General features: G+C 43.1%; 1 protein-coding gene across 1 annotated transcript in view; it reads right to left on the bottom strand.

The window, feature by feature from the left end:
• Positions 1–1,682: 1,682 nt before the first annotated feature.
• Positions 1,683–23,865, bottom strand: part of LOC138503802 (3-galactosyl-N-acetylglucosaminide 4-alpha-L-fucosyltransferase FUT3-like) — a 157,721-nt gene continuing 135,538 nt past the window's right edge. Inside the window, exon 2 of the mRNA XM_069623804.1 lies at positions 1,683–10,961. Within this exon, the coding sequence (XP_069479905.1) occupies positions 9,898–10,953 (1,056 nt within the window). The 5' untranslated portion in view covers positions 10,954–10,961 and the 3' untranslated portion in view covers positions 1,683–9,897. The remainder of the gene's footprint in view (positions 10,962–23,865) is intronic.

The following is a 23,865-nucleotide window of genomic DNA, read 5'->3' as shown; positions in this document are numbered from 1 at the left end:
TGTTATGAACTGTATATTTCCCTTTCTCCATAACTGAGCATGGGAATGTGTTTGTTTTCTGTACATGTTAAAGAGCATCCCTGCTTATGAATTAGAGATGCTCTTTAAAATGCGCAGCAACGCTCCCTGCTTTGTGCTATTTTACAAACAATTGAAAAGGGCACCTGAATAGATGCGCACATTCAAATGCCCTTTGTTGATATGAAACAACATTTTTGCGCAAGTGAAGGAAATGCGCTAGTGCATCTCATTACTTTTATCAATGGCCATTTTCAGAATCTGGCCCAATAAGTGCTGGAGCTTATCTTACATAAGGTACGTGCAAGGCAGTTCAAGTCACGCTTATGTAGTTATTTCACTCCCTCCAGAGGTAGTTGACTTGGGCCCAGTGTGACCCGTGTACTTGTCGTAGGTCTGCATAGTTTGCTGGTGGATGATGATGATTTGGTTTTGCCGGTGAAGGTCATCAGCCAGTCCCAGCCAATGGATAGTCCTGACATTTGGAGCAGCATTTTGAAGGTGATGAACCAGAACCCAATGTAGACCACATAGGAATGGGTTAGCCCCGGGCGCACACTCGGAATCAGCTTTACCATGCCACCCTAAACAATTTGCTACCACGTGATTTCTTTTTAGAGGGCATCCATCCAGAGCGCACCTTGATACAGTCCAGCTTGGAGAGCAAAGAGGGGGATCCCTGTTTGGAAGTCTGTGGGGACGGGGGGGGGGGGTTGATTTCTATGAAAGAGATGTAGGTGATGATGGTGGTGTGAACTTCTTTGGGTGTGTGTAGATATTGTTGACCAAGGGCCTTTCAACAGGATTTATTGTGGAATGGATGGCACCACAACCTAAAGTGTAGGGGCTAATAAGTCCCCCTCAACCTCCACTTGATTGTGGAGAATACATATGTATGGGTTTCATATAGAGGCAGCATAAGTCAACATGCCATTTAATGTGCGAGCATGGGAATGCATGCAGTCAGGCAGGATGGATGCCTCAAGGGGATCTTGAAGGGAACTTCCATTCTGATGCTCGAATCAGAGAGACCTATCTAGGCTCAGAGTGAAAAAAGCACAGCGTCATAAATTGGAAACAAACCTGTCATCTTCTCTCAGATGGAGGCAGAGAGGTGCGGCATGACTAACATGAATTGTCGTTCATGTCAAAGACAGGAGTTGGACATCAGAAAGAGTGTATACTCTATAGGTGCTGGGTCTTTCTTAAATGTCCCCAAAAGATTGTATGTTGCAATCTTTATAACGTTTTAAACCTGTGGCTTAAAATCTGCCTTTTCCCCAAAATGTACTGGAAAACAATTCGGAAGCTGAGAACCAACAGGGATTGTCGATGGTTGAATTATGAGACACTTCGCAATAGAATGTGTGCTTCCAAACTGAAATAATGTCATAGAATGGGGTGGCTACAGTGGTGGTGTGACGAATCACCTTCCAGGCACCAGTGGCACCAGTGGTTCAGGGATGAATATCGGTTTCTAAACCATCAATCACCCCCACACCTCTAGTACACCAGAAGGGACCCGAACTGACTGGAAACACAAATCAATAATAAACCAACTTGTCCAATTTTGGTAACATAGATGGAACAGCAGGCTTATCTTTACAAGGTCATGGATTTTTGGTTAGTTGCAACACAGCGAAAACACAATTATTACCCTATGATAAATACAAATATCTACTTTTTTATTATTACAACAGACAGTTCTAGCACACTACAAAATGCAACCCACCCTGTAAAGAAGTAGAGAGGAGTTTCAAGAAGGAAAGGGGATGCACTCTGGATGATAGCCGGTAAAGTAAACAATCGTAATGTTCAAGATTATTTGGTTTCAGCACCAAGGGAGCAAGGGGTCGTAAATGTCACTAGGAGCCTTCGGAGAAGGACCGGGGCACGGAAACACAATGTACCTGATGCTTGAGATTTTCTTGATGCTTGGTAGAGTGGAGTCGGTTGCAGGACGCCTTGCAGCTCTTGTGACAGATTTCAAGGCAGGAGACAGCTGCGGGTATCATGTGGCAGGCAGTTCAGCATACAAGGCTGGATGGGCGATTGCAGGCTGGGTTAAAGAATCGTCTCCATGCTGGTTGGCGGATCTGGAACGCTGGTCGAGGTATCTCAGATGGCTTGAGTGACTGCAGCATGACAACAGTCAGTGGTGCAGCTGGTCGTGGGCTCGACTTCTCAAAAATGTCCTTAAAAGATGGACGCTGTAGTTGCGGCACTCCTCCTAGCTTCTTTACTGGGCATGTGTTGTGTTTAAGTTGTAGGGCCCAAAGCTGAGGAGAGTGTTTACATGCAACAGCCTTGTCGTTTGGTCAGAGACTCTGTGGCATTCCTACCCAAGAAGCTTGCTGGCAGAACCTAGCAGAGTACGTTGTGTGCCAGCTGGGTACCGGTTCTGGAGCTGCTGGATGGTTCCTCTGAGGTCGGTGTCTCCCTCTGTTCCCTGGGAGATGTTTAGCGGAGGGATCTTGCTTCCCCCCTGCATATCATGCCCTTCCTTCACTGGCGGCAGCTGTAAGGCACTGTTCCTTCAGCCAGGGTCCAAATGAGCTCTTCTTGTTACTCCTTGAGAAGTCTTCAGATGATCTCTCAAAAAGGGGCTCAACCCTCTTTTAAAGCCAAATGGGCCCCAGTGATTGGTGCAGGCTAAGGCTACCTTAATGAACCAATCCTGTGTCCTGTTATGCGTGAGGTCATAACCAGAGTGCTTTGCAACAGGAAAGGTAAGGGGGACAACATGTATTATTAAGTCCCATGCATCTTCCTGCCTGTTGTGGATCAAAGTGTCTCTCTGGTTAATTGAGCTCTCTGTTGCTCATGATCAAAGTGCAGGTCTCCCTTGAAGTTTGTGGTGAGAATAAACTTTCTGTCTCCATCAAATCACACGTTTCTTCCCTCTGAAAGGGGTCTTCCCTACAGGGGCTGCCCACTGTAAACATTTGTCCCAGACAAGACACTCACTGCCCTACATACAAAGGGGTAGGAGCTAGCCTCTTGTTGACACATTGCATATTAGAGAGGTGTTGGTGTCCTGTCCCCTTTTGTCAGTTCTGCGATCAGGCCTCTCGCAAGCCTAATTCAATTAACTCATTAGTATGCGCTGCCACCAGCAGAACATTGACAATAGACAGGGTGGATCCATGGAGCCTTTGATATTTAATTAGGCTTGTCATGAAAGGAGGAAGGTGTTGCCTTCCCCCTTCCAGGGATGCTTTGATGCACCCGTGGTTGTCACATTCCAACTGAATAGGACAGGAAGACTGTGCCTGTAGGCTGTGTCCACCCAGAATACACGTGACCACTGGGGACATTTCATCCACAGTAGTATTAATATTGTAATAAGTTATAAAGATTTGACAAGAAACAAAACAGAGGTTTTTATGGCCCTCATTATGACCCAGGCGTTGGATCATGGTGCTAATAGCACCATGGTCCATGCCGGTAACTTACCGACTCCGCCATGGCGGAATGGGGAATTACCGCCCCATTCCAAGGTTGGCGGGGCGGTAATTCCCCATGCCGCCATGGCCCATCCCCATTCCATTCCCATACGGTGCCGTAATTAGCTCCTAGGTCCCTTTGCGGGTTGGTTTTTTAACACCTGCTAAAAGCAGGCGTTAAAGTGCCACCCGCAAAGGGACCTCGTAATCAGGCGTTAAGGGTTTAACGGCGCCGCCACCTTTTACGGCGCCGTTAACCCCTTAACTCCTGTGTTGTAATGAGGGCCATAATTTGTTTAATTGTTTAGAGATGGCATTCAAGGTCAGCACAGTGCAGAGTAAGACAACGTGTGCTGTGAGTATGTGAAGAAAGTGGGGCAAATGATCATGTAATGAATCATTGTCTGTGCGCTCCCTCATCCCACATGTCACAGGCACACCCAAGCACAGTGCAGATGAAAAGGTGATCCTGAAATAAGTAGGAGAGGGAGCCAGAAGCATGGAACAACCATTTACCACAGAGCACATGTCATGCAAAAAGAAGTAAAGGCATGCATTACCATGGTGCAAAGGTAGGCGACAAAGGCGGATTGAAGGTTCAGTGTTTATAACAACGAATGGGTCGAGGGGGTAATTGGGTGGAAAGACGATGGGCTAGAAGAGTTTACTGAGGAGGTAGGAGTGCTCATGAACATTAAAAAAATTGAAGTAATGATGTCCAGGCCCTGACCTTGAGTAATGATTAAAGGAAACACATCAATACACTCACCCCATTTTCATTATGCTTTAGATGGAAGGGGAATGTCAACCTAGACAGCTACAGTGGATGCACAGAGTGACCATGCATCCGATCCTGTGAGCAGGGATGGTGGCCCCAACAAAAGTATCAGCATGCCTGTGGGGCGCATGCCTCCCTCCCCCCCTCACCAAACTGGTGCGGACTGTGCCCTGTGTACTCTCCCGCCCTTGTGTCCTTCACTCTGACATTGTCCCTTTGACCGGCCATCTTGCTCTTCAAGATCCAGCCTTTCGAAGTTGGGTCACACACATATCAAGAGGTCCCTGAGCTTGCAATGAGGATGCTGAGAAGAAAGAGCAGCGGGCTGACAGTGATTCCAACAGTATCAGCAAAGTGGACGCCGGTTTTACCTTGATTATTGCAACTAGCATCCAGGCAGCTGGTGAATGGGACAAGGAGATGACTAAGTGTTTTAGGGTGAAGTAACGAGCATATCACTTCAGGTTAACCACTCTTCAAGATTGATGTGACTGTGATACCAGAAGTGAGCAAGTGGGTACCAAGACTTGGTTTCATACCGTTTTGCTTGGGTCCCCACATTGTTGTCTAATGTCATTGAAACTAAATCCTGATTCTCATTGTGGCACTTATCACACCTTACGCATTTCAACTGGGGTTTCCAATAGGTAAGCGGGTGGGAAAAATCAAAAGTATATGAAACTTTTTGTAAAAATTGCCAATTATGCCATACCTCTGACAAGAAGTATCCGTACTTTTAAATTTTCTTTTATTAGTGAATTTGTTTATTACAAACTTTTAACACGTAAAAACATCTAATCATTTTAGTTCATTCTTCGCGTTTACAGTTAGTGAGATGTCCACAAACTATCTGTCTACACATTCCATCTTTACGTGGTTAAGTCCATGTATTTAAATGTAATACTTTATCTAGGAAGTGTATGCCTGCAGATACACGTTCCGACTTTTCTCCTAACAAAAATAATCACCATTCATATTGTGACAAAGTATTTACATAGGTAACGTTTACTTTCAAATAAAGTGTTCTTTCTTGAGTTAAAGCTGGACAAGACATTATCAGATGTTTGGTTGATTCCATAATATCAGGATTTGTTGCAAAATTGGTATAGATTGTCATGCCAGCCATCTTGTTTTCGAGCATACAAAATGTCTTTTGTGGGGTATAGGTTTTATCTTAATCTCAAGAACTGGTTGCACTGATAGCCACTCAAAAACTTCATTAGAAATTTCAATGTTTTATTTACTGAACGGGGATCAGAGGCCAAATCTAGAACCCATTTGTATTGTGCTTAGAGGTGCTGAGACTCAATCCAATCTTGTGCTCTCAATTTACGTTTAACTGCACACGGGTTGATGATCAAGGTCTTCAAGGACGTATCTAAAGATTGCAAATGGGCCAGGCATTTGTCAGGCAATCCATTTAATAGCCAGGATTGATTTTTGGATTGTGGTAGTTTTAATATTTTATAGGGGCCTGCGGCATCTGACATGTATGTTTTCCTTAGGAGCGATAGAGCTTTCCATAGCAGGACTGAGTGTAAGGACTGCAGCCCCAGGTCAAATCTGATTGCAACAACTGGCAGGCTTCTCAGTAGTCGTAAGATTTATTCCCAGAAGTGCACCTCAAGGGCATTCCATAATCTCCGGGATAGATTTAGGCCAGCTTCTCCTCATACGTTAAAGTGGATATGACGCTGTTTGTCAAATGTGATTATTGGGAATGGTGAATTTTCCGTATTCGACATGTAAGATTGCACCTTGTGTTGCTAGCATTTTAGTTTTTGATTGTAGGTCTAGCATCCAGTGGTGGTCACTGATGCTTTTGTTAAATCGGATGCCAAGATATCGGCTAGAATCTATTTTTCACACCCTACCTTCCATTTAAACAATATATGGTGATTACCACTGGTATGTCTAAACCTTATGATTTTGGATATCTTGATGTTTATTGCTAAATCGTTGTTACACATCTATTCTTTCGAGTAATTTAGTTTATGTTGAAGCCCAATTTGTGCCTGGTCAAGAAGGACCAGATCATATGCGTAGATGATCCATGAGATATGCTGGCCATTGATCTTCGGTGGAAAAGCTTACATACACAAACACCAGAACACCACATGTTTCAAGATGCTATTGGTCCTCTAGGAGCAAGCATAGGTGTATAGAGGGAAAGGACAGCAAGTTCAAAGAAGTGGCGCTCACTAATATCGATCGAAGGGGGAAATGTGGAGAGGTAGATTCCACTGTGCCCAAGGGGGGCACATGTGCAAGCTAAAGAAGTAACACAGTAACGCTAAAGAGTAACTTGGAGGGTAACATCACGATGCACAATACAGAGCACAAATATGCATGATTTTGTTACGTCAGCACATAGTCATTCATTTTATTAGCATAGGTGAAGCTGGACTGTTGCTCCTAGGTTGTATCAACATATATCTCTTATTGTTTTTGACAAATGGAGGTAACCATATTTGTATTATTATATTTAAACAGCTAGTGGTTGTATTAGGAGCATAATGAGGTTGTGTTGGGTATATTAACGAACCACAGTTTAGCCATGCTTTAGGCGGCTCAGGGCAGAGTTGATAGAAGCCATTATTCTTAAGTGTTTGGAAGGCCAGAGCACACAGTAAAATGGAATGTCTGCTGACATGAAGAAACAGTGAATACGCTCACCAAGGTTGAGGGACAAAGGAGCCCACAGAAGCTAATCATGTGTTGCCCAGGGAAATTTTTCTCATGGGAAGAAAGCTCCAGTCAGACCCCAGCTGCTACAGTTCCACACTAAGTTTCAAGGGCCTTGACGGCGAATACTATTGTAAAATAAGATTAAATAGGAGACAATTAAAGTTATAAGAGACAAATAAAGTTATGTAATTTAGCTGGGTGCTGTACAGTGGAACAGCTACCATATGGGTAGGCTCTTGACGTTTGGTGCCATAAAAGATAGGGAAGAATGGAGAAGGATGGGAAAGATGGGATATCTGTTCTGTTAATAGTTGCAGAACTGGAGCCTCCATTTTCTTTGTGCAAATATGATTGCAAGTGAGCTAGGTGATGTTGCATGAGTTTTTTGTTGCCAGAGGGGAAGTCCGGCTGTTGTAACCCTGCTTGATCTCCTGCTAATGGGTTCTGGTTTGAAAGCATGAATGGGCCAGGAGGAGGATGCCAGAGAGTGGGCTGGTGAATGACTGGTTTTCTGGGTTTTGGTTCAGTGGCAGAAGGGATGTTGAAGTGACAGCTGCCAAAAGTGCAGTATGTGTTTGACTGGCTGGTGTGTGTAGTGTAAGTAGAAAATATGGAGTGTGGGTGGGGTAGTGAGATGGAGGTTGGTTACAGAAGTCTACTATGCTAATAACGTAAAAGTGTTATGAGACAACGCAAATGGGGACAATATACAGACACTATTGTGACCAATATTGAAGTGTCACGAGCCAATGGCCTCTGGGGAATGTTAAAGTGGTGCAGCATGGGGAAATGTTCTGGGGCAATTTGAAACTGGCACAGGGCAATCTTCTTATGGCAATGTGAAATGTTCATGGGGCAATGTAAACGGCTCTGGCCATTTTCGTTTTGAGCAATGAGAAAGTGCTGGGAGCAACGTTAAAGTGGCATGAAGTAAGTGCCATGAGCCATGTGGCAAACTTCTTTGAAAAAAGTGAATATCGGAATGGACTGTCATTTAGGGCAATGCAAAATGGATGGTTGTAGGCAAATTGTCTGAAGGCAATGTGAAATTGGCATTGGACAATCGTTTATGGAGCATGGGGCGATCCTCTGGGGCAAGGCTGAAGGGTCATGGACCAATTCTCTGCAGACAAGCCTGAAATGAGACACTGTGCAATATTCTGGAGGCATTGTGAAAGTGGCCTTTTGCATTGTTCTCGGGGCAATGTGGAAACTAGCATAACCATTTAATAAAGGAGGCAACGCTGAGGTGGTGGACATGAACAGTTTGTGTAAAACTTGCAATGTAATGAAATGTAAAGTTGGCCTATTGTATGTCTGGAGGCAATTGGCAAATGGCATTGTGGTTTTCTAGGTTTAATGTAGAAAATAGCATTACAAGGAGCTTAACTGCAGCAACAACAGTAAGGTATCATCCAAACATCATGATCTTTTTAAAGAAGATAATGTATAAACCAACGTGACATTGTGGTTAACTGTAGGGGAACTAGGAGGGGTTCGCTGGTACTGGCATGATAGCATATTATTTAGGTTATTTTGAAACTGGCTTGCCAATGTGAAAATTGTCACGGTGACGTTCAAATTAATAGGCTGGCACAGTGAGCTTAACACTAGCATCCTATCATTATCAGCACCCACCCACGTTTGAGCAACACCCATCAGAATATTGGAGGGGCACCCCGATATATCCTTTCCAGCTGATAACAGAGGGGCAGCCCATCCCTTATATAGCCATTTCTTGAAATCCTACTTTTCTTTAACACTTCTACTTTCTTATTTTTCCATATCCCTTTATATACTTCCAACATTCCGTTTGGACCCGTCTTATTGCTACACCTTTTCACTTCTTTATCTACTTCTGTATTCCTGGCACTGCTGATGGCCATCGCAATCTTTCTTTCATGATATAATATGATGTGAGAAGACATTTATAACGCGCCTATACACAATTATTTCAAGGCGCAATGAGGCAAGGGAGGGTAAACAAAGGGAGGACAAAGACAACAATGTTACTAGGCGTAGTTACAATAGATCGCACGCAAGTGCAGGGGAGAGGGGAGGGGCAAAGTGCCAGGGGAAGGGGAGAAAGGGCAGATTCAGGACATAGGATCAAAAACAAGTAGTGCAGGTGGCAGTGCAAGGGTTAAGTCCAGACAACATGTGTCTGATAAGTGCAGTTAAAGGGGCTGTAGGGTTGCAGATACAGACCTAAGTGGAAGGGTTGCCAGGAGGCAGTGCAGGTGTGCAACTGGACGGGCAGGGATCTGGGCCCGAAGTTCAGAAGGTAGCCAGGTGACCAGTAGTGCAGTAACAGACAGGAGATCAGCAGGGAAGAGGACCAGAGAAGTCAGAAGCAAAGAGGAAAGTCTAGAGATGCTTCCAGACCCGGAGATGTTTCTGCTCAAGTTTCAGAGTGGCTGTTCTAGAGGCAGGCACCAGCAGAAACAAGACCACCCCCTGGCGCGTTGCTTGGAGAAGTGCCAATCCCTCAAGGAGTTGGCGGAGCAAAGTGCTCGACCAGGAAGATATTTCTGAAGAGAGTTGGAGTTATTGCGGTCCCAGGCCCCAGAAGGCCTTGTGGACAATGCAAAGGGTCCTAAACTTGATCCTTGTTGCCACTAAGAGCCAATGGAAAGATTTCAGGGCTGGAGTGATACGATCCCTGGGCTCGAGGCCAAGGACAAGTCTCGCAGTACTGTTCTGGATGAGTTTGAGAGGACGGAGAGTATAGGCAGGCAGCTTTAAAAGAGGCTGTTGCAGTAGTCCAGCCTTGATAGAACCAGAGCTCTGGAGACAGAAAGCTTCTAGGGGGGAAGGAGAGGAACCTGAACATTCATTCAGACATTCGCTTTTGAGTTTCTTTTCTTGTAATCAATAATGGTCTCTCTCCCTTTATTTAGTGTAGATTTACCATTCTGATTATCCTAGAGCAGATCATATTTTAAAGTCCTAGTCCCCCTTAGATATTTATGATGTGAACCATTTCACTACACTAGGAATGGTCCTGTATATTGGGGGTTTTCGCAGGTGATAACATGCCTTGCAGTAGTGTGCGGGCCAACTCATCTGTCCCACAACGTCATAGTGAGACCGCCAGGTAAAATACTTCCGGTATCTCTCATCATCCTTATCTAGAGCCAGAAGGTACTCGGCCAGCTCCTTGGCACTGGGAAAGTCATCCACGTGGATAAAGGCTTCAGCTGGGAGGAAACGCTCATAGCTTTCCCGGGTAGGGCCGAGTACCACCGGCACTGTCCGCGAGAGCAAAGCATTCTTCCAAAGCTGCTCTGTGATGTAGTCCTGGTTTTCAGAGTTCTCAAAGGCCAAGTAGAACTTGTACTTGGACAGAACTAATGTTTGCTCATCCCTTCCCAGGCGCAGGTTCCCGGGTCCGAATACATCAACATGGAGATGTTTCTTCAGCTCCTTATAATAATGCACCCTCCTGAAGTTTGGATCCCAATTAATGGTGGCCCAGGCCACCAGCCTGGACTTGGTTGGAATGCTGAAGCTCTGTGGCTTCTCATTCAACAAAGTCCACCCATAGGGGGTGAAAATGTCAGAGTCATGTCTGTATGTCATGCTGAGGTTCATCAGTTGGTCCATCGTATGCAGATTGAAATTTTTACTTGGAGGCTCTAAGTTGAACCAGATCCAGCGTTGTTTAACTGGCCTTGGTTGCCGAGGCAAATCATATGGGGTGCCCATGAGGTCTGAGTGGTGGAAGATGACAGCATCTGCATTCTTGTAAAACGTTCGGTCAGATGTGAAGGCACAGCCTGTGATCCCAAACAGTGCTGCACATTGGTTTAGGTTGAACCCCCCTTTAAAAGGCAGCGTCCAGAGCAGGATGATCACCTTACGCGTTTCCAATGGCACTTCTTTATTCCAAAAGCGGCACAAATCATCTTGCTTGTTGTACCACATCCGTTGTATGCAGAACATCAAGAACGAAGCAACGAAAACTTGGGAAAGGAACAAGCAACACAGCTTCTTACAGGGTACAGTCAAACGGACAATCATATCGGGATCTGAGGAAGAAGAAAAAAGGGAGCAATTAACAAAATGTTTTAAAAGCCCTTCACATGTTATTTCACTACATAGCAGAATGATCACAAACATTGTGCTGAAAGGCAATTGTTTCTACAGTCATGATATTGTACTAGGTTGTCCATATCTGATTCTCTAGGAGTTCACCTTGCCTGATGTTATTAGTTCTCTACATAACCAATGTTTACCCATTCCACTACGCGGTTCGCTATCTGTATCTTTACCTCTCAAATATCGCTGGAAGTTCTCTCCATCTACAGTACCTTATACACTCATGCTAATGTCCTCTAATTTCTCCAGATAAATATTATAAACATAAATAGAGCAATATGCAGCAAGATCTTTACAGAGCCGTTCTACAACATTGTATGTTAATCGAATCTCTGTAGTCATTCATTTGGCCTCATTAACGGTACGGCAGTGCAGGGAAAAAAAGGTTCTAATACAGTGGTGTCTCTATTACTGCCGCATTACCGCAAATCCATACTGCAACTTTGTTGGTAAGGTGGAGGATTTTCCTCCAGCAAAATGCTGTAGGTAAATCCTCCACCTTACTGCCAAAAATTGGCAAAATTGTTGGTATTACCGCTGGTGGTAATTCTGCCAAAATCCCCATGAATCCTATTAACTCCCACAAATTGGGATGTACACCATGTACCAGCACTTGTAATCCCATGGTAAATCTACGTTACCAAATGGCAGTAATGGTAGTTCCGTTTGGAGTCATTTCATTGCATTGTACCGCCAAACTTGTAATGAAGCCTATTGTATTGTAGACTATCTGGCTTTCTAATAGTTCTACATCAGTGTTGTGAATTCCTTTCATAGCCAGTATTTGCACATTGCACTAAGTAGCAGGCATTCTATATGCATATTGTCCACATATGCCACAGTGAATGTTCTAGCAGCCCAGATATTCAAACCTGTCCTGATAGGCACTATGCCACAAGTTCTCCATTATTTATACATTGCACAGTGATGTAGGTTTTCTGCATCTTATTGATGCTCACATGAGTCATTTTGTTTGGGGTACGGGGGGTCAATAATCACGTTTCCTGCAGCAGGTGCTTTGCTTCCAAAAATATAATGTATAATGTGAGGCCCACCCCTGCTAAAAATGAATTAAACATATTTCGAAACACGGTCAGGCCGTCAACTAAAACTTTGCATGTGCTTGCAATAAACTCAATTTCTTTTTTCACAAAAGAAAAATTGGAATTTCTCAAATAGTAATTTCTTTCTTACAATTAATATGTATCAGAGACCACAATGGGTGCAGTCAGCATGGACGCCGGAGTGCTCACCTCCCTGAGAGCCCTCAGGGAGATGCCGACGCCAATGAGGATTATAGAGTGACCTTGGGAGAGGATGCCAGAGGCGCACTCAGAGGCTTGCAAAAAGGAGAAGGTACGATGGACGGAAAAGAAATGCCATCCTCAACAGAAGAAAGTTCAAAAGACTGAACACCCCATGATTAAAGTAGATGGGGAAGAGAAACTCACCAAAGCAAGTCGAGAGTGGGCATGCGAGGCACACTGCAGATGAGGTTCAAAAGGACATTCCTCGTAATCACTAAAAGAGTACTACCTACCAAGAGAACCTTGTACCAATGCTCATCTCGCCCTCCCTCTTTGATTCCCCCTCCACCTCTCGGCCTCACCATACACAGCAGCCGGGCTGGGCACTTCATGAAGTCACCATCAAGCTTTTGCATGAATCATTGGTAGAAGCAGTAATCTTAGTTTGGAGAGTTCTCTGGGCAACACTTGTTGTGTGGCCCTATGTTTGCACCTAGGGTGTCTCCAAAGTTGCAGGGAGATAGAAGAAGATAAAGGCTCTTCTCTTTCTTTTCCATCAGGGTGGCAGGGGAGGGTATACCGGGATCCTTTCAGGGTACCGTAGGAAAAGACGTGAAGCTACAAACTCGAGTGATCAATCCTTCTATCCCACTCCTGCAGTACGCACAGGGCTTTTGCACTCCAACATGGAAGTTGCATCATCACAAGCTTCTTCCACTCCTGAGTAAAGTGAACCTACAGGGTGTAAAACACAACACATCAGGCCTCAGACAGCGCACATTCCGTACAACAACCATGGTGTATGACACCATTCGAATGGGGTCCCTAAACGTCATGAGCCTCAACTCGCCACAGAAAAGATCCATGCTGGTCCGAGCGTTCCGGCAGGCCAATTTAGACATTCTCTTTTTTCAGGAAACCAAATTTAGGCACCACGAGGAATTCACCCTAAAAGGGAGAAATTTGGGAGGAGTTCTGTGGGCATCAGGGCTGGAGTAGAAAGGTGGGGTAGGCATCCTGTATCGCTCTTCCCTAGAGCTCCAAATATCACAAACATGCAGGGACCCAGGGGGACGATTCCTCATAGTGCCGGGCACCATCAGATCTGCATACACCCCAAATACCCAGCAGCTATCTTTCTGCAGAGATCTTTTTGTGAGATTAGACCGAGAGAGGACAGGCTCACTTTTCTGTGGGGGGTGGGAGTGGACTTTAATCGGATTATGGACCCAAATTTGGATTGGAAATCTTACAGAAAGGGCGCTCTTCCCCCGCTAGACAAAAAAGCTTTTCAAAACCTAATCGAAGAGCACTTACTAATCAATGCATGGAGATCCCAGCACCCACTAAGCAAAACATACACATTCTACTCACCTCCACATCAAACTCATTCTCATATAGATTATTTCTTCCTAGAAGGGGACCTTGAACATCTAATGTGAAATGCAGCAATAGAGGTGGTAGGGTGGTCGGACCACAATATAGTCACAGTAGACCTTGAACTGGGCCCAGGCAAACCAAAAGATACGGTGGACGTGCAACGACACGCTCTTCCGGGAGTCGTTGGATGAGGAAACACGTGATTTCTTTAAAAGAAATAACACAGGGGAAATCCCCCTCCCTACGGTATGGGAGGCTGCAAAAGCAACAATAAGGGGCCTGATAATAGCCCAGGGAGCCTCAGTTAAAAGATGAAAATTCCTCAGGGAAGCTCAAATTAAGCTGGCAATAGAGAGCCGGGAAAAAGCCCTTGTGGGGGAGGAGGGAGTTACGTCCGAAACCAGAGCAGAGATCAGGGGCCTCAGGCAAGAGCTGAATGAGATCTGGCAAGAGAAGGCGCTAGCCCACCTACGGTATGTAAAACAATGGGATTCTAGCGAAAACATTGAGTAAAGTCCTCTCTCGGCTGGTCCACAATGACCAGGTAGATTACATCATAGAGAGGCAGGGGGCTGACAATGTCCGCAAGACCCTGGACCTAATGGCATTGATCGAAGTGCAAGACATGGAGCCCACACTGGTCTCGGTCGTTGCCGAAAAAGCCTTCGACCGGGTGGAGTGGAGCTTCATGACACATTTTGCACAAAGCGGGCCTGGGTACTGAATGGGTGAGGGGTGCGCAAGCCTTATACAAAAACACTCACGCCAGGGTCATAGTGAATGGGGTTGCATCGCCACAGTTTACACTAACTAGGGGTACCAGGCAAGGATGCTCCCTCTGAACTCTGGTTTTCCTTTTGGTCAAAGAACCCCTCGCCCTAAATATTAGAAATGACGACAGGATAAAAGGGTTTGTTAGATATGGCAGAGAGTATAAACTAGCTCTGTTTGCAGACGATGTGCTGGCCTATGTCACTCATCCCTCGCAAATGATCCCTCCTCTCTTGAATGTGATTGAGGAATATGGGGCCCAATCTGGGTTCCGTACAAATTGAAGCAAGACAGTAGTCTTCACCCTCAAAGACGTTGACCCGCAGCCAAATGCAATCCCCCCTGACTCGGGCCTCAGAGCCTTGTATTCCAGCATATGTTATTTGGGGATTACGATAACAAAGAGCCTGTGTGACTTGGATCAGGCCAACCGTAAACCCCTCTGGGCTTAGATTCGGCAGGATTTACAAAACTGGAGTAAGCTAAATCTCTCATGGGCGGGTAGGCTAACCACAATAAAAATGAACATCCTGCCATGACTCCTCATCTTGTTCCAATCCCTCCCGGTTGTGCTCCCAAACGCATTTTTGCACACAGCCAAAGGATCCCAGTTGGTGTTCCTGTGGGAAGGGAAAAAACTATGAATCTCATAACACACTAATTCTCCCGAAAGAGAAAGGAAGCCCTGCATATCCAGATCTCCACGTATACCACAGAGTAACACAGCTGCAAATTCTTGTGGACCACATTTGGGAGTCTAAAAGTAAGCAATGGGTTCATCTGGAGAATCGACTCTTTGCCCCGGTGACTCTGGGAGAATGGCTGTGCCCCCCCCAATTCAATCCTGCGTAGAGTACGAGAACACCCAGTACTGGAAGCGCTGTGGGCCATATGGAATAAAGGGAACCCAGGCATGGTTGGAGTTACAACCTGGCCCTCTCCCCTCAGCTGTATCTGCCCCCACCCCCAATAAAGACTCCATTTCGGAACCACTTCGGTTCCAGCCCCAGTATGAACAGGGCTTGGTTAGGGCCGGCCAAATGTGGAAAGACAGGACTTTCCTGACCAAGGAGGAACTTGAAAATGCACAGCAGGGCCTGAGCATTAAACCTTTCCCATACCTGCAGCTGAAAGGCATCCTCACAGACCTGAAAAGGAAGGGCCAGTTGTAACGCCACTTTACCCCCTTTAAGAAAATATAAAGCACTCATCTGGGTACTAAAGGACTCATAACCAGTGTGTACAGAGCACTCATAGATGGAGGCCACCTACCACCACTGAACACCAAAACAAAATGGGATGAAGCGCTGGGCTGGATCGATAACCAAGAGGGCTGGGAAGCCATTTACAGAGCAGCCTGGAAATCCTCTATTGCTGCACAATACAAAATGCATAACTGCATAATCCTAACACAGTGGCACTTGACCCCCCCCCCAACATTTAGTAAAATGTATGCGGGCATTACCCCCTATTGTTGGAGCCGGTGTGCGCAGGTTTGCACATACTGGCACCAATGGTGTGACTGCCCCCACATACAATTGTACTGGAAGGAAGTCCTGGGGTGGATTCACCAGATAGAGGGCATTCATAGGGAGTTGCCACCTCTCTTTGTCCTCTTTGGGGTTCAACAAATAGAGTAGCAGTACCTGGTCCTCCCACACATGCCCAGGAATTTGCTATTAGCAGCAGGCATCTGCGTTACGATAAAGTGGAAAGCCAACTCTCTTCCCACTAAAACAGAACCCACACCTGTCAGGAGGCGACATGTTTCTATCAATCATTAAGCGTATCCTCACTTTTCTTTTCATTTCACCTATAGACTCAAAAGATCTCTCTCATAGCTCACACGTCGCTTTTTTATAATACAAGCTCTCATCTCTACCAAGACAACAAACGACCCAGGCGGATTGGACCCTAGAGGGATGGGCACGTCGGGGGGTGCTTCTTTTGTTTCCTTTCCGGCTTTGAGTTTTTCCTCCTTTTACTTTTCTCTTTCCTTTGGGGGCGAGGGGGTTGATTTATCTCGAAAATTGTCAAAATTTTGCCTTGTTGATCTTGTGTTGAACCATTTTTGCATTCCAGTGTAATGCAATGTACTTGTTATACTCTTGAAGATCACAATAAATACATAAAAAAATATATATACGTGTGTGTGTATATATATATATATATATATATATATATATATATATATCACACAGCCACGCTAGTGTAGTTATGGTTAAGTTGCTAATCCCATAGGAAGAGCACTTTTTGGGTGGCTTATAAAATCTCTCCCCCTGGAGGAATCCTCACCAAACTTTTCAAAAAATGTCTATGGCCCACTATGAATTGATTTGCAAATGTTTGGGAGGTTTGGTTCAGGGGGGGCAAAGTTATAGGGGGGTCTAAAAAATGTTTTTTTCCCATGGACATAGGGCTTCATTAGGACCCAGGCGGTAAGGGGTTTACGGCGGCGTAAACAGCGCCGACCCTTACAGCCTGATTCCGAGATCCCTTAGCGCCATGGAGGCTAAGGGACCTTGTTGTTAATTACACCACCGTAATTTACGGTGGCGTAATTAACGCCTTCCCCACTCCCATTATGCCCTATGGGGCAAAAATGGGAATGGGGAAGGGTAAATGGGTTAATGGGGACTTACCGCCCCACTCACCTCGGAATGGGGCGGTAAGTCCGCCAACCACCATGGCGTAAATATAGTTTACGCCATGGTGGTAAAGGTACAACCCAGGCGGTAACGTAATGAGGCCCATAGTGGGAAAAAATGTTGCCCACGGCTACAGCTCAAACCGCTGGATGGATTTCCACCGAATTTGTGCGAGGAGAGGCGGCTTAGTCCCGAAAGCGTGCTTTTGTTAATTTGGTGTAAATCCATCCAGTATTTTTTTTTAAATGACTAAAACATAAGGCAAAAAAAGTAGTGATATCTAGGTCTACTCCGCGGACACACTTCCCTGTTCACGCCGCAGACCGGACACCGATTGGTTGTTCAGCTTGCGTCATGTCTGCGGACATGCAACGTGTTCGCCGATTGGCTGGAGTGAACCGTGAGGCGCGTCTCATTGTTTCGATGCGCCCGCCATCTTGGATCTGCCGACAGCGCAGCGGCGAACAGAGGCAAAATGTCATTTTGGGGAGTCTGTTGGTGTGCAGGAGTGCTTGGGGAGGGTTGCGGAGTAAGAGATGGGTCAAATATTGTATTTGTTTAGGTGGCAGGTGCCCTTGATGTGTTTGCCATGCCCGCAGTCATAGCGGCTGTCTGCGGACATAATGAATGCACTACTAGCTAATTTACTTTAGTATGATGTTGGTTTTGGGTTGTTAGTACAGCACTGATTATAATTAATATCATCCATAAGCTGCTCACATTCAACAGTCAAAATGTTTGTTATTATAGGTGTGTTATGCTGCGGTGGTTGTGGCCAGGACCTAGAGTCTTGGGTGCATGGTGAAGTGCACCCAAGACTGTAGGCCCTGGCCACAACCACCGCAGTATAACACACCCATAGAATCAAACACCCATCAAATATCCACAACCCAAATGTTTGCGAACTGTTTAATTTGTAGAGTTTGCATGTGAAGTTTTGGCTAGGTTGTGCAGTTGAGATTGTAGAGTTTGTAACAAGGAGTCCAGTGTTTCTGAGTTTATTTATTGGATACTTACTGGTTGAGTTTTTTTGTGGTTGAATGCAGTTTTTTCACGACATGGGTAACTGGACCAGACATATTTTTTCAATCTCTGTGATAAAAGAAAATATCATATGTTAGAGCAGGTAGTTCATAATATGTTATTGCATTGCATAATAGACATTTCTGTATTTTATTACCCTCATATTTAGTACTTTACGAGTACTATAGTTCAAACCAGTGTACTGTGCAATTTGCTCAGTTTCTGTGTTTGTTTTCTAAATCATTGGGTCTGTGGGAAAAAAAGAATCCATGCTGGATAAAAAAAAAAACCTTCTATGGTGTGGTACAATACATTTTTCATTGTTTTACTGTTTATTTCTAGTTTCTTGCTAATCTTCTACCTTTGACTTGTTGCAGATTTGTGGGGCAATTAGATAGCTGTTGGCGTAGTCTAACTGTATATTTCTTGTTTGATTTCAGTAGTATTTGTTTATCTGTTTTATCTGTTTGCTTGTTGCAGATTTTTGGGGCAGTTAGATACCTCTTGGCTTATTCTAACTGAATATTTTTTGTTTGATTCAAGTGGTATTTATTTATGTGTTTGCTTGTTGCAGAGTCTTGGGGCAGTTAAATACCTGTTGGCATATTCTAACTGTATTTCTTGTTACATTTTAGTGGTATTTATTTATCTGTTTGCTTGTTGCAGAATCTTGGGGCAGTTAGATGCATGTTGGTGTACTCTAACAGTGCACAGTTTTGAAGTTGAAGTTTTGTTTATGTTCATACACAGATTACGTATTAAATATTGGTTTTAAGAATATTAAGTAAGCGTTTACAAGATTTGCTGGCAATCTCTGCTTTAGAGGAATGGTACTATCATTACATTCAAACCATCCACAATTCTTTCTTATATATGCAGTGTAGTGACCTGCATTGGTTGTGACTCCTGCGTGGTAGATTATACCTATTGTTGTGAAGGTTTTCTTGCCAAGTGATATTTGACCATGTGTGAATCCAGTCAGCTTACAGTTGTTTTTGGTACCATCTGCATTGTAACGTAAAAGCATTACTATTAAGTATTTACTTTGTGTCTGTATTTGTATGGTGGAGCGGTTATCTGAATTGCAGGTAGTGCATAATCTGCCATGGTTTGCATTTTGTACAAGTTGCTGAAATGGAATGGATTCACAGTTAGATCTGGATACATACACAAAGCATTCATTAGGGACTTCTACATGTGCCACATGGTTGCAGAGAGTGCATGTATGTTTCCACATGTATGAAATCTAAAAGATTTCATTTATAGGTATCTTTTTGTTTTCCAGTACTTGTAGAAAGTACATTAGAAATTCTTGTGGATCTTCTTGTGAGTTTATAGTGAATTTGACAATTCCAACACAGTAGTCCAATTCTTGTCTTATTCCATGAACACTGTAAGTGTTGTCAGGATTGTTGGTTGCATTTCTATGAAGGACTAACATTTGCAAACACAATTGGTTTGTACTGTGTAAGTAAATGTTCTCAATATTTGATGGCAATTGGAATATAATATTTATTGCTACATTTGCATAGCAATTTAAAGGAGTTACATTTGAAAATTTGAATGGCCCAGACAGTACTGGGTGGAAGTCATTAGTTTGGAGTTTGTGTTGCTTCTTTGAAGAAGTAGTTGAGTTACTTTGACCACTAGATACTTGTTTGATTGTGGTACTTGATGAAGTATTAGTTTCTTTTTTTATTGGAGAAATTGTAGTGATATCCAATATCGTTTCAGTTTGAAGTAGTTCTCTTTTACAACGTTTTGCTTCTTGTAGAACAGGATAGGTTTTTAGATGGGGGTGTAGAGTTAACATAGTCTATTGTATTCTAGAATGCAAAGAATATCAGCATTTACTTTACTTGCACCAAAGTTGATTACAAATACCCATCAAGTGGATGTAAGCGTGATAAAGCTTCGTAGCTCATGCCTTCTTTAAAGACTGTGCTACCAATATCTATTAATGCTTCATCTAGGGTGAGACCTTGTGATTTGTGAATGCTCACTGCGTATGCTAGAGTTAGTGAAAATTGTTCTCTGCGTACATACAGGTCTTTGAAAAGAAAGAAGTGTAGCTGTTGAGCGTCCTATCCTTTTAACCTCTGATAGTTTGTCAAAGAGAATATTGACAAATTGAATGTTGTTGTCACGTGGGTATGTTTGAAAGCGAACAACTGTACCAAGTGCTCCATTAACTAGTCCTTGCTCCATGTCAAGGTTACGTTTAAGCATTACTCTACATTTTAAAGATAATTTTAATATTTTCTTCAAACCAGCTGTGTTGAGATCGAGTTTTCTAGGATATTTAGTCTTGTTGTGGCTTGTGGACACATGGGTAGTGTCAGACCATGTACGTCCAGTTTATCTATTGAGCAAATTTCAATTATTGGTTGTATTTCTTTTCTCAAAATTGTTTCATTGAATTTGGAACAGCTTGCAAGAGTTGGCATCAAGGACATACAATTCACATTTTTGTGTGCTAATTGTTGCATGACATCAGTAGCACATGAGTTATGGCCATAGAGTGCATGGATGTGCCTGGTTTTTAATATTGATTGTGCTTCTTGAGATAGTACACAAACTCTAATACTTTTTAAAATGTTGGCGCATGTGAGGTCTGCAGACTGGCAGATTCTTTCAGTTAATTCTCTGTATTGGAAATGTTGCCAAAGGTTTACATTTCCTATGCTGCCAAGAGTTTTACGGCATAGTTTGTGCCCTAAGGTTTTAAAAATAGGTTCAGCTTTCACTGGTATCAATTGAAGAAGATCTCCAAAAACAATAATGTGTTATCCTCCAAAGAGCTGGTCGTAGTCTGTTTTGCGGACCTCTTGTAATCTGAGGTGAATCAAAGCCAACATTAGGTTGGAGACCATGCTCACCTCATCTATTAGCAGCATTTTAATTTGTTTGAAAACTCTGCATAGTTCCATTGCAGCTTCTGTGGAAAGTTTGTAATAGTCTAATTTGTTTTGGTGTTCTACTGGAAGGAGTAGTAATCAGTGTAAAGTGACACTCCCTATGTTGTAGGCAGCTAAACCTGTGGGGCAGTTACAACAGTTGACAGTTTGTTGTTTGTCAATTGTTGAAGGAACTTGCTGATGATTTTGATTAAGAATGTTTTGCCTGAACAAGCTTCACCACTCATGTATAGCAGTATAGGTTTGTAGTCTTGGCAGGTACAGTTTTCATTTTCATGTTCCACACCATGTTCAATTTGTTTTGTTATTTCTTGGAAAATGCTACGCTGTTCATTGTTCAGTCATGATTTCAGTACAGCAAAGTCTTCTGTAGCTTGCTCATACTGACACATGGTGTTTTCTACTTCTGTCATGGCAAATTCTGCCGTATTTGTTATTATTGCCTGTCCAAATGGTTCTTGGTTTCCTGTTATAGAAGGTTGACTACTGTTCGGAGTACTTTGTGTTGCTGTTCATTGTGCAACATTGTTTGATACTGTGTAAAGTTTATGTCTGTTATAGTGCTTTTATTTGCTTTGAAAGCGTCTTCATAGGAGTCATACGTATCCTGTAACTATTCTTTTCTCCATGGTTTAAAAAGTTTTAGCAGGGACATGTAATACAGCTCTTTATGTTGAGGAGTTTTTAATGACAATTTGATATGATTAATTAAGCTGCATTTGGTAAGTTTCACTAAGCTGCCTTCACAATTTACCACTCTGTATCTACCTTTCTTTTAATTTGGTTTAACATTATTTTTGTATGTGAAGTTTTGGGCTACGTGGTAGAGACGCATGGTTTCCAAAGTGGTACTGCTGTTTGGGTAGTATGTGTCTAGTAAATTGTTTTTCAAAATGTCTTGGCTGTTGGGATCATTTTTGGCTATTCTTCTATGTCCTCATATGATTTGAGAACTCTTTTTCTGGATTTAGCAGGACCAAGACTTATCCATACTATATTGTCAAATTTTCCATACAAGGCAGTACCGGTTACACGGTCTGAAGCTTCATGGCAGCCACATTCTCTATGAGAGAGCATTTTTATGCCTAAGCAATAACATTTCTGTGATAGTGTTTTATCAGATGATATGTCATCCCAGAGGTCCTGAAGCTCTTTTTTCTCTGCTTTGGGTAAGTAGGCTGTGACATATCGTGCAACTGCAGTGGAATTGTCTGCAATGTACTGCACATCTATGTTTGCATACCATATGAGGGCAATGATTGCATTGTAATCATTGATGTAAAGACATGAAGTTGTTTACTTGACCTGTTGTTGAAACTGGTCTAGGGAAACCAAAGCGGCATCTGGTGTAGTATTTCCCTTTTTTTAAAATATTTACGACGACAATATTTCCCACATTTGTGTCTTTGAAATTGTAAAATATGTGCATGAAGGTCACTATGTGTTGTTTGAGAAGGGATTTCACAAGTAACATATTTTTTGATGAACTACAAAACAGTGGCATCACTGTCCTGACCAAATTTAGGAGCATCTTTATTCCACAAAAACATGTGAATGTGTGGCGCTCCTCTGGCTTGGTATTCTTTTCTCCAAAAGAAGTGTTGAACTTCTCCAAGGGGAGGACCAGTCTTATTACAAATAAAGTGTAGCATAGCAATGAAGCCATGATGGAAATATCTTGATACATTTACAGGATGTAGAGAGCAGAGTTCTCCTGGTGTTTTTATATCTATGGTTGTTTTATTTTTGTTTGCTATGTGTAGGAAATCGTGTAAATCTTCCCATGCATATTCTGCACAACTTAATGTTACAAACCAAGTGGGTCGACCAAGGTTTATCATACCGCACACAATTTTCGGTGACATCGGAACCAGTATCTTTTGTACCACACATGTTTGCTAAAAGATTTGTAATACTTGACTGTGAAACCTCATCTTTTTCTTGCTTTTTTTGTAATAATTGTGTAGCTGACACATTTTGAAAATGGGTACCTGATTTTAATGTGTGTGCAACTCTGTTGCATAGAGTTGCTAGTTCACTTTCAAAGGGAAGGGGGAATATGTATGCCATGTTTTGTCTGAATCTGGGGTCATCAGAATACATTTGTAGAGAGCGATATTCTGTTGCTGTTATCTGTGTGGTTCTATAACTGTACCTTCCTCCTTTTCCAGTAGGAAAGAGTAGCGGAAAGGCCCGTGCTTCTATACTTTTTGCCCATATGCTGATTGGAGATCCTTTGGCTTGTCACATTATGTTTGTTTCAAGTGAACCATCTATAGTGTTTTTAGAGTATAAAGGATGAATTGTATAATGGTCCAAAATGTTGGATTCTATAGTAGGATTTAGAAATTCAAATTGACCAGTTTCTGATGACTTGAATTATTTCAATGGTTTCTCTCAGGTCTTCTTTAATATTAATTTCTTTGTAGTATTCATTGTTGTTTTTTTAGATATTGCAGGGCTTGTCTAACTTTATGTAAGTCTACGAGTTGCTGACACATTTTTTTGTCTTTTGTAGGTACGCCATTTACTAAGACAATTAAAGATTGATCTATTGGCCGTTGCACTCCTAGAGTGTGTACATTTTCTGTGAGATCTAATGGTAAATAAACTACTTTGCCATGAACGCCTTTGACTAATTCAGAGGGAGGTCATTTTCCTGTTTTTTTGGTTGGAGGCTCTTTAATGCTTGAAATGGGTACACTGTTTGAATTATGATGCTCTCATATAAATTTAGTTGTTGCAGGGGTTTTGGTAGTGGGAATAGTTCAAGTTATTTGTGATTGCAGGTGAATGCGTTTGGTTGTTGTCAAGTTTTGCAGTGCAGTAATTGCAAAGTATTAAGGG

The sequence above is a fragment of the Ambystoma mexicanum genome, chromosome 11 (genome assembly GCF_040938575.1).
Source record: "Ambystoma mexicanum isolate Mex_15411 chromosome 11, UKY_AmexF1_1, whole genome shotgun sequence".
Lineage (NCBI taxonomy): Eukaryota > Metazoa > Chordata > Amphibia > Caudata > Ambystomatidae > Ambystoma > Ambystoma mexicanum.
The sequence above is the reverse complement of the archived record's forward strand: the minus strand, read 5'-3'. Positions and strand labels throughout refer to the sequence as shown.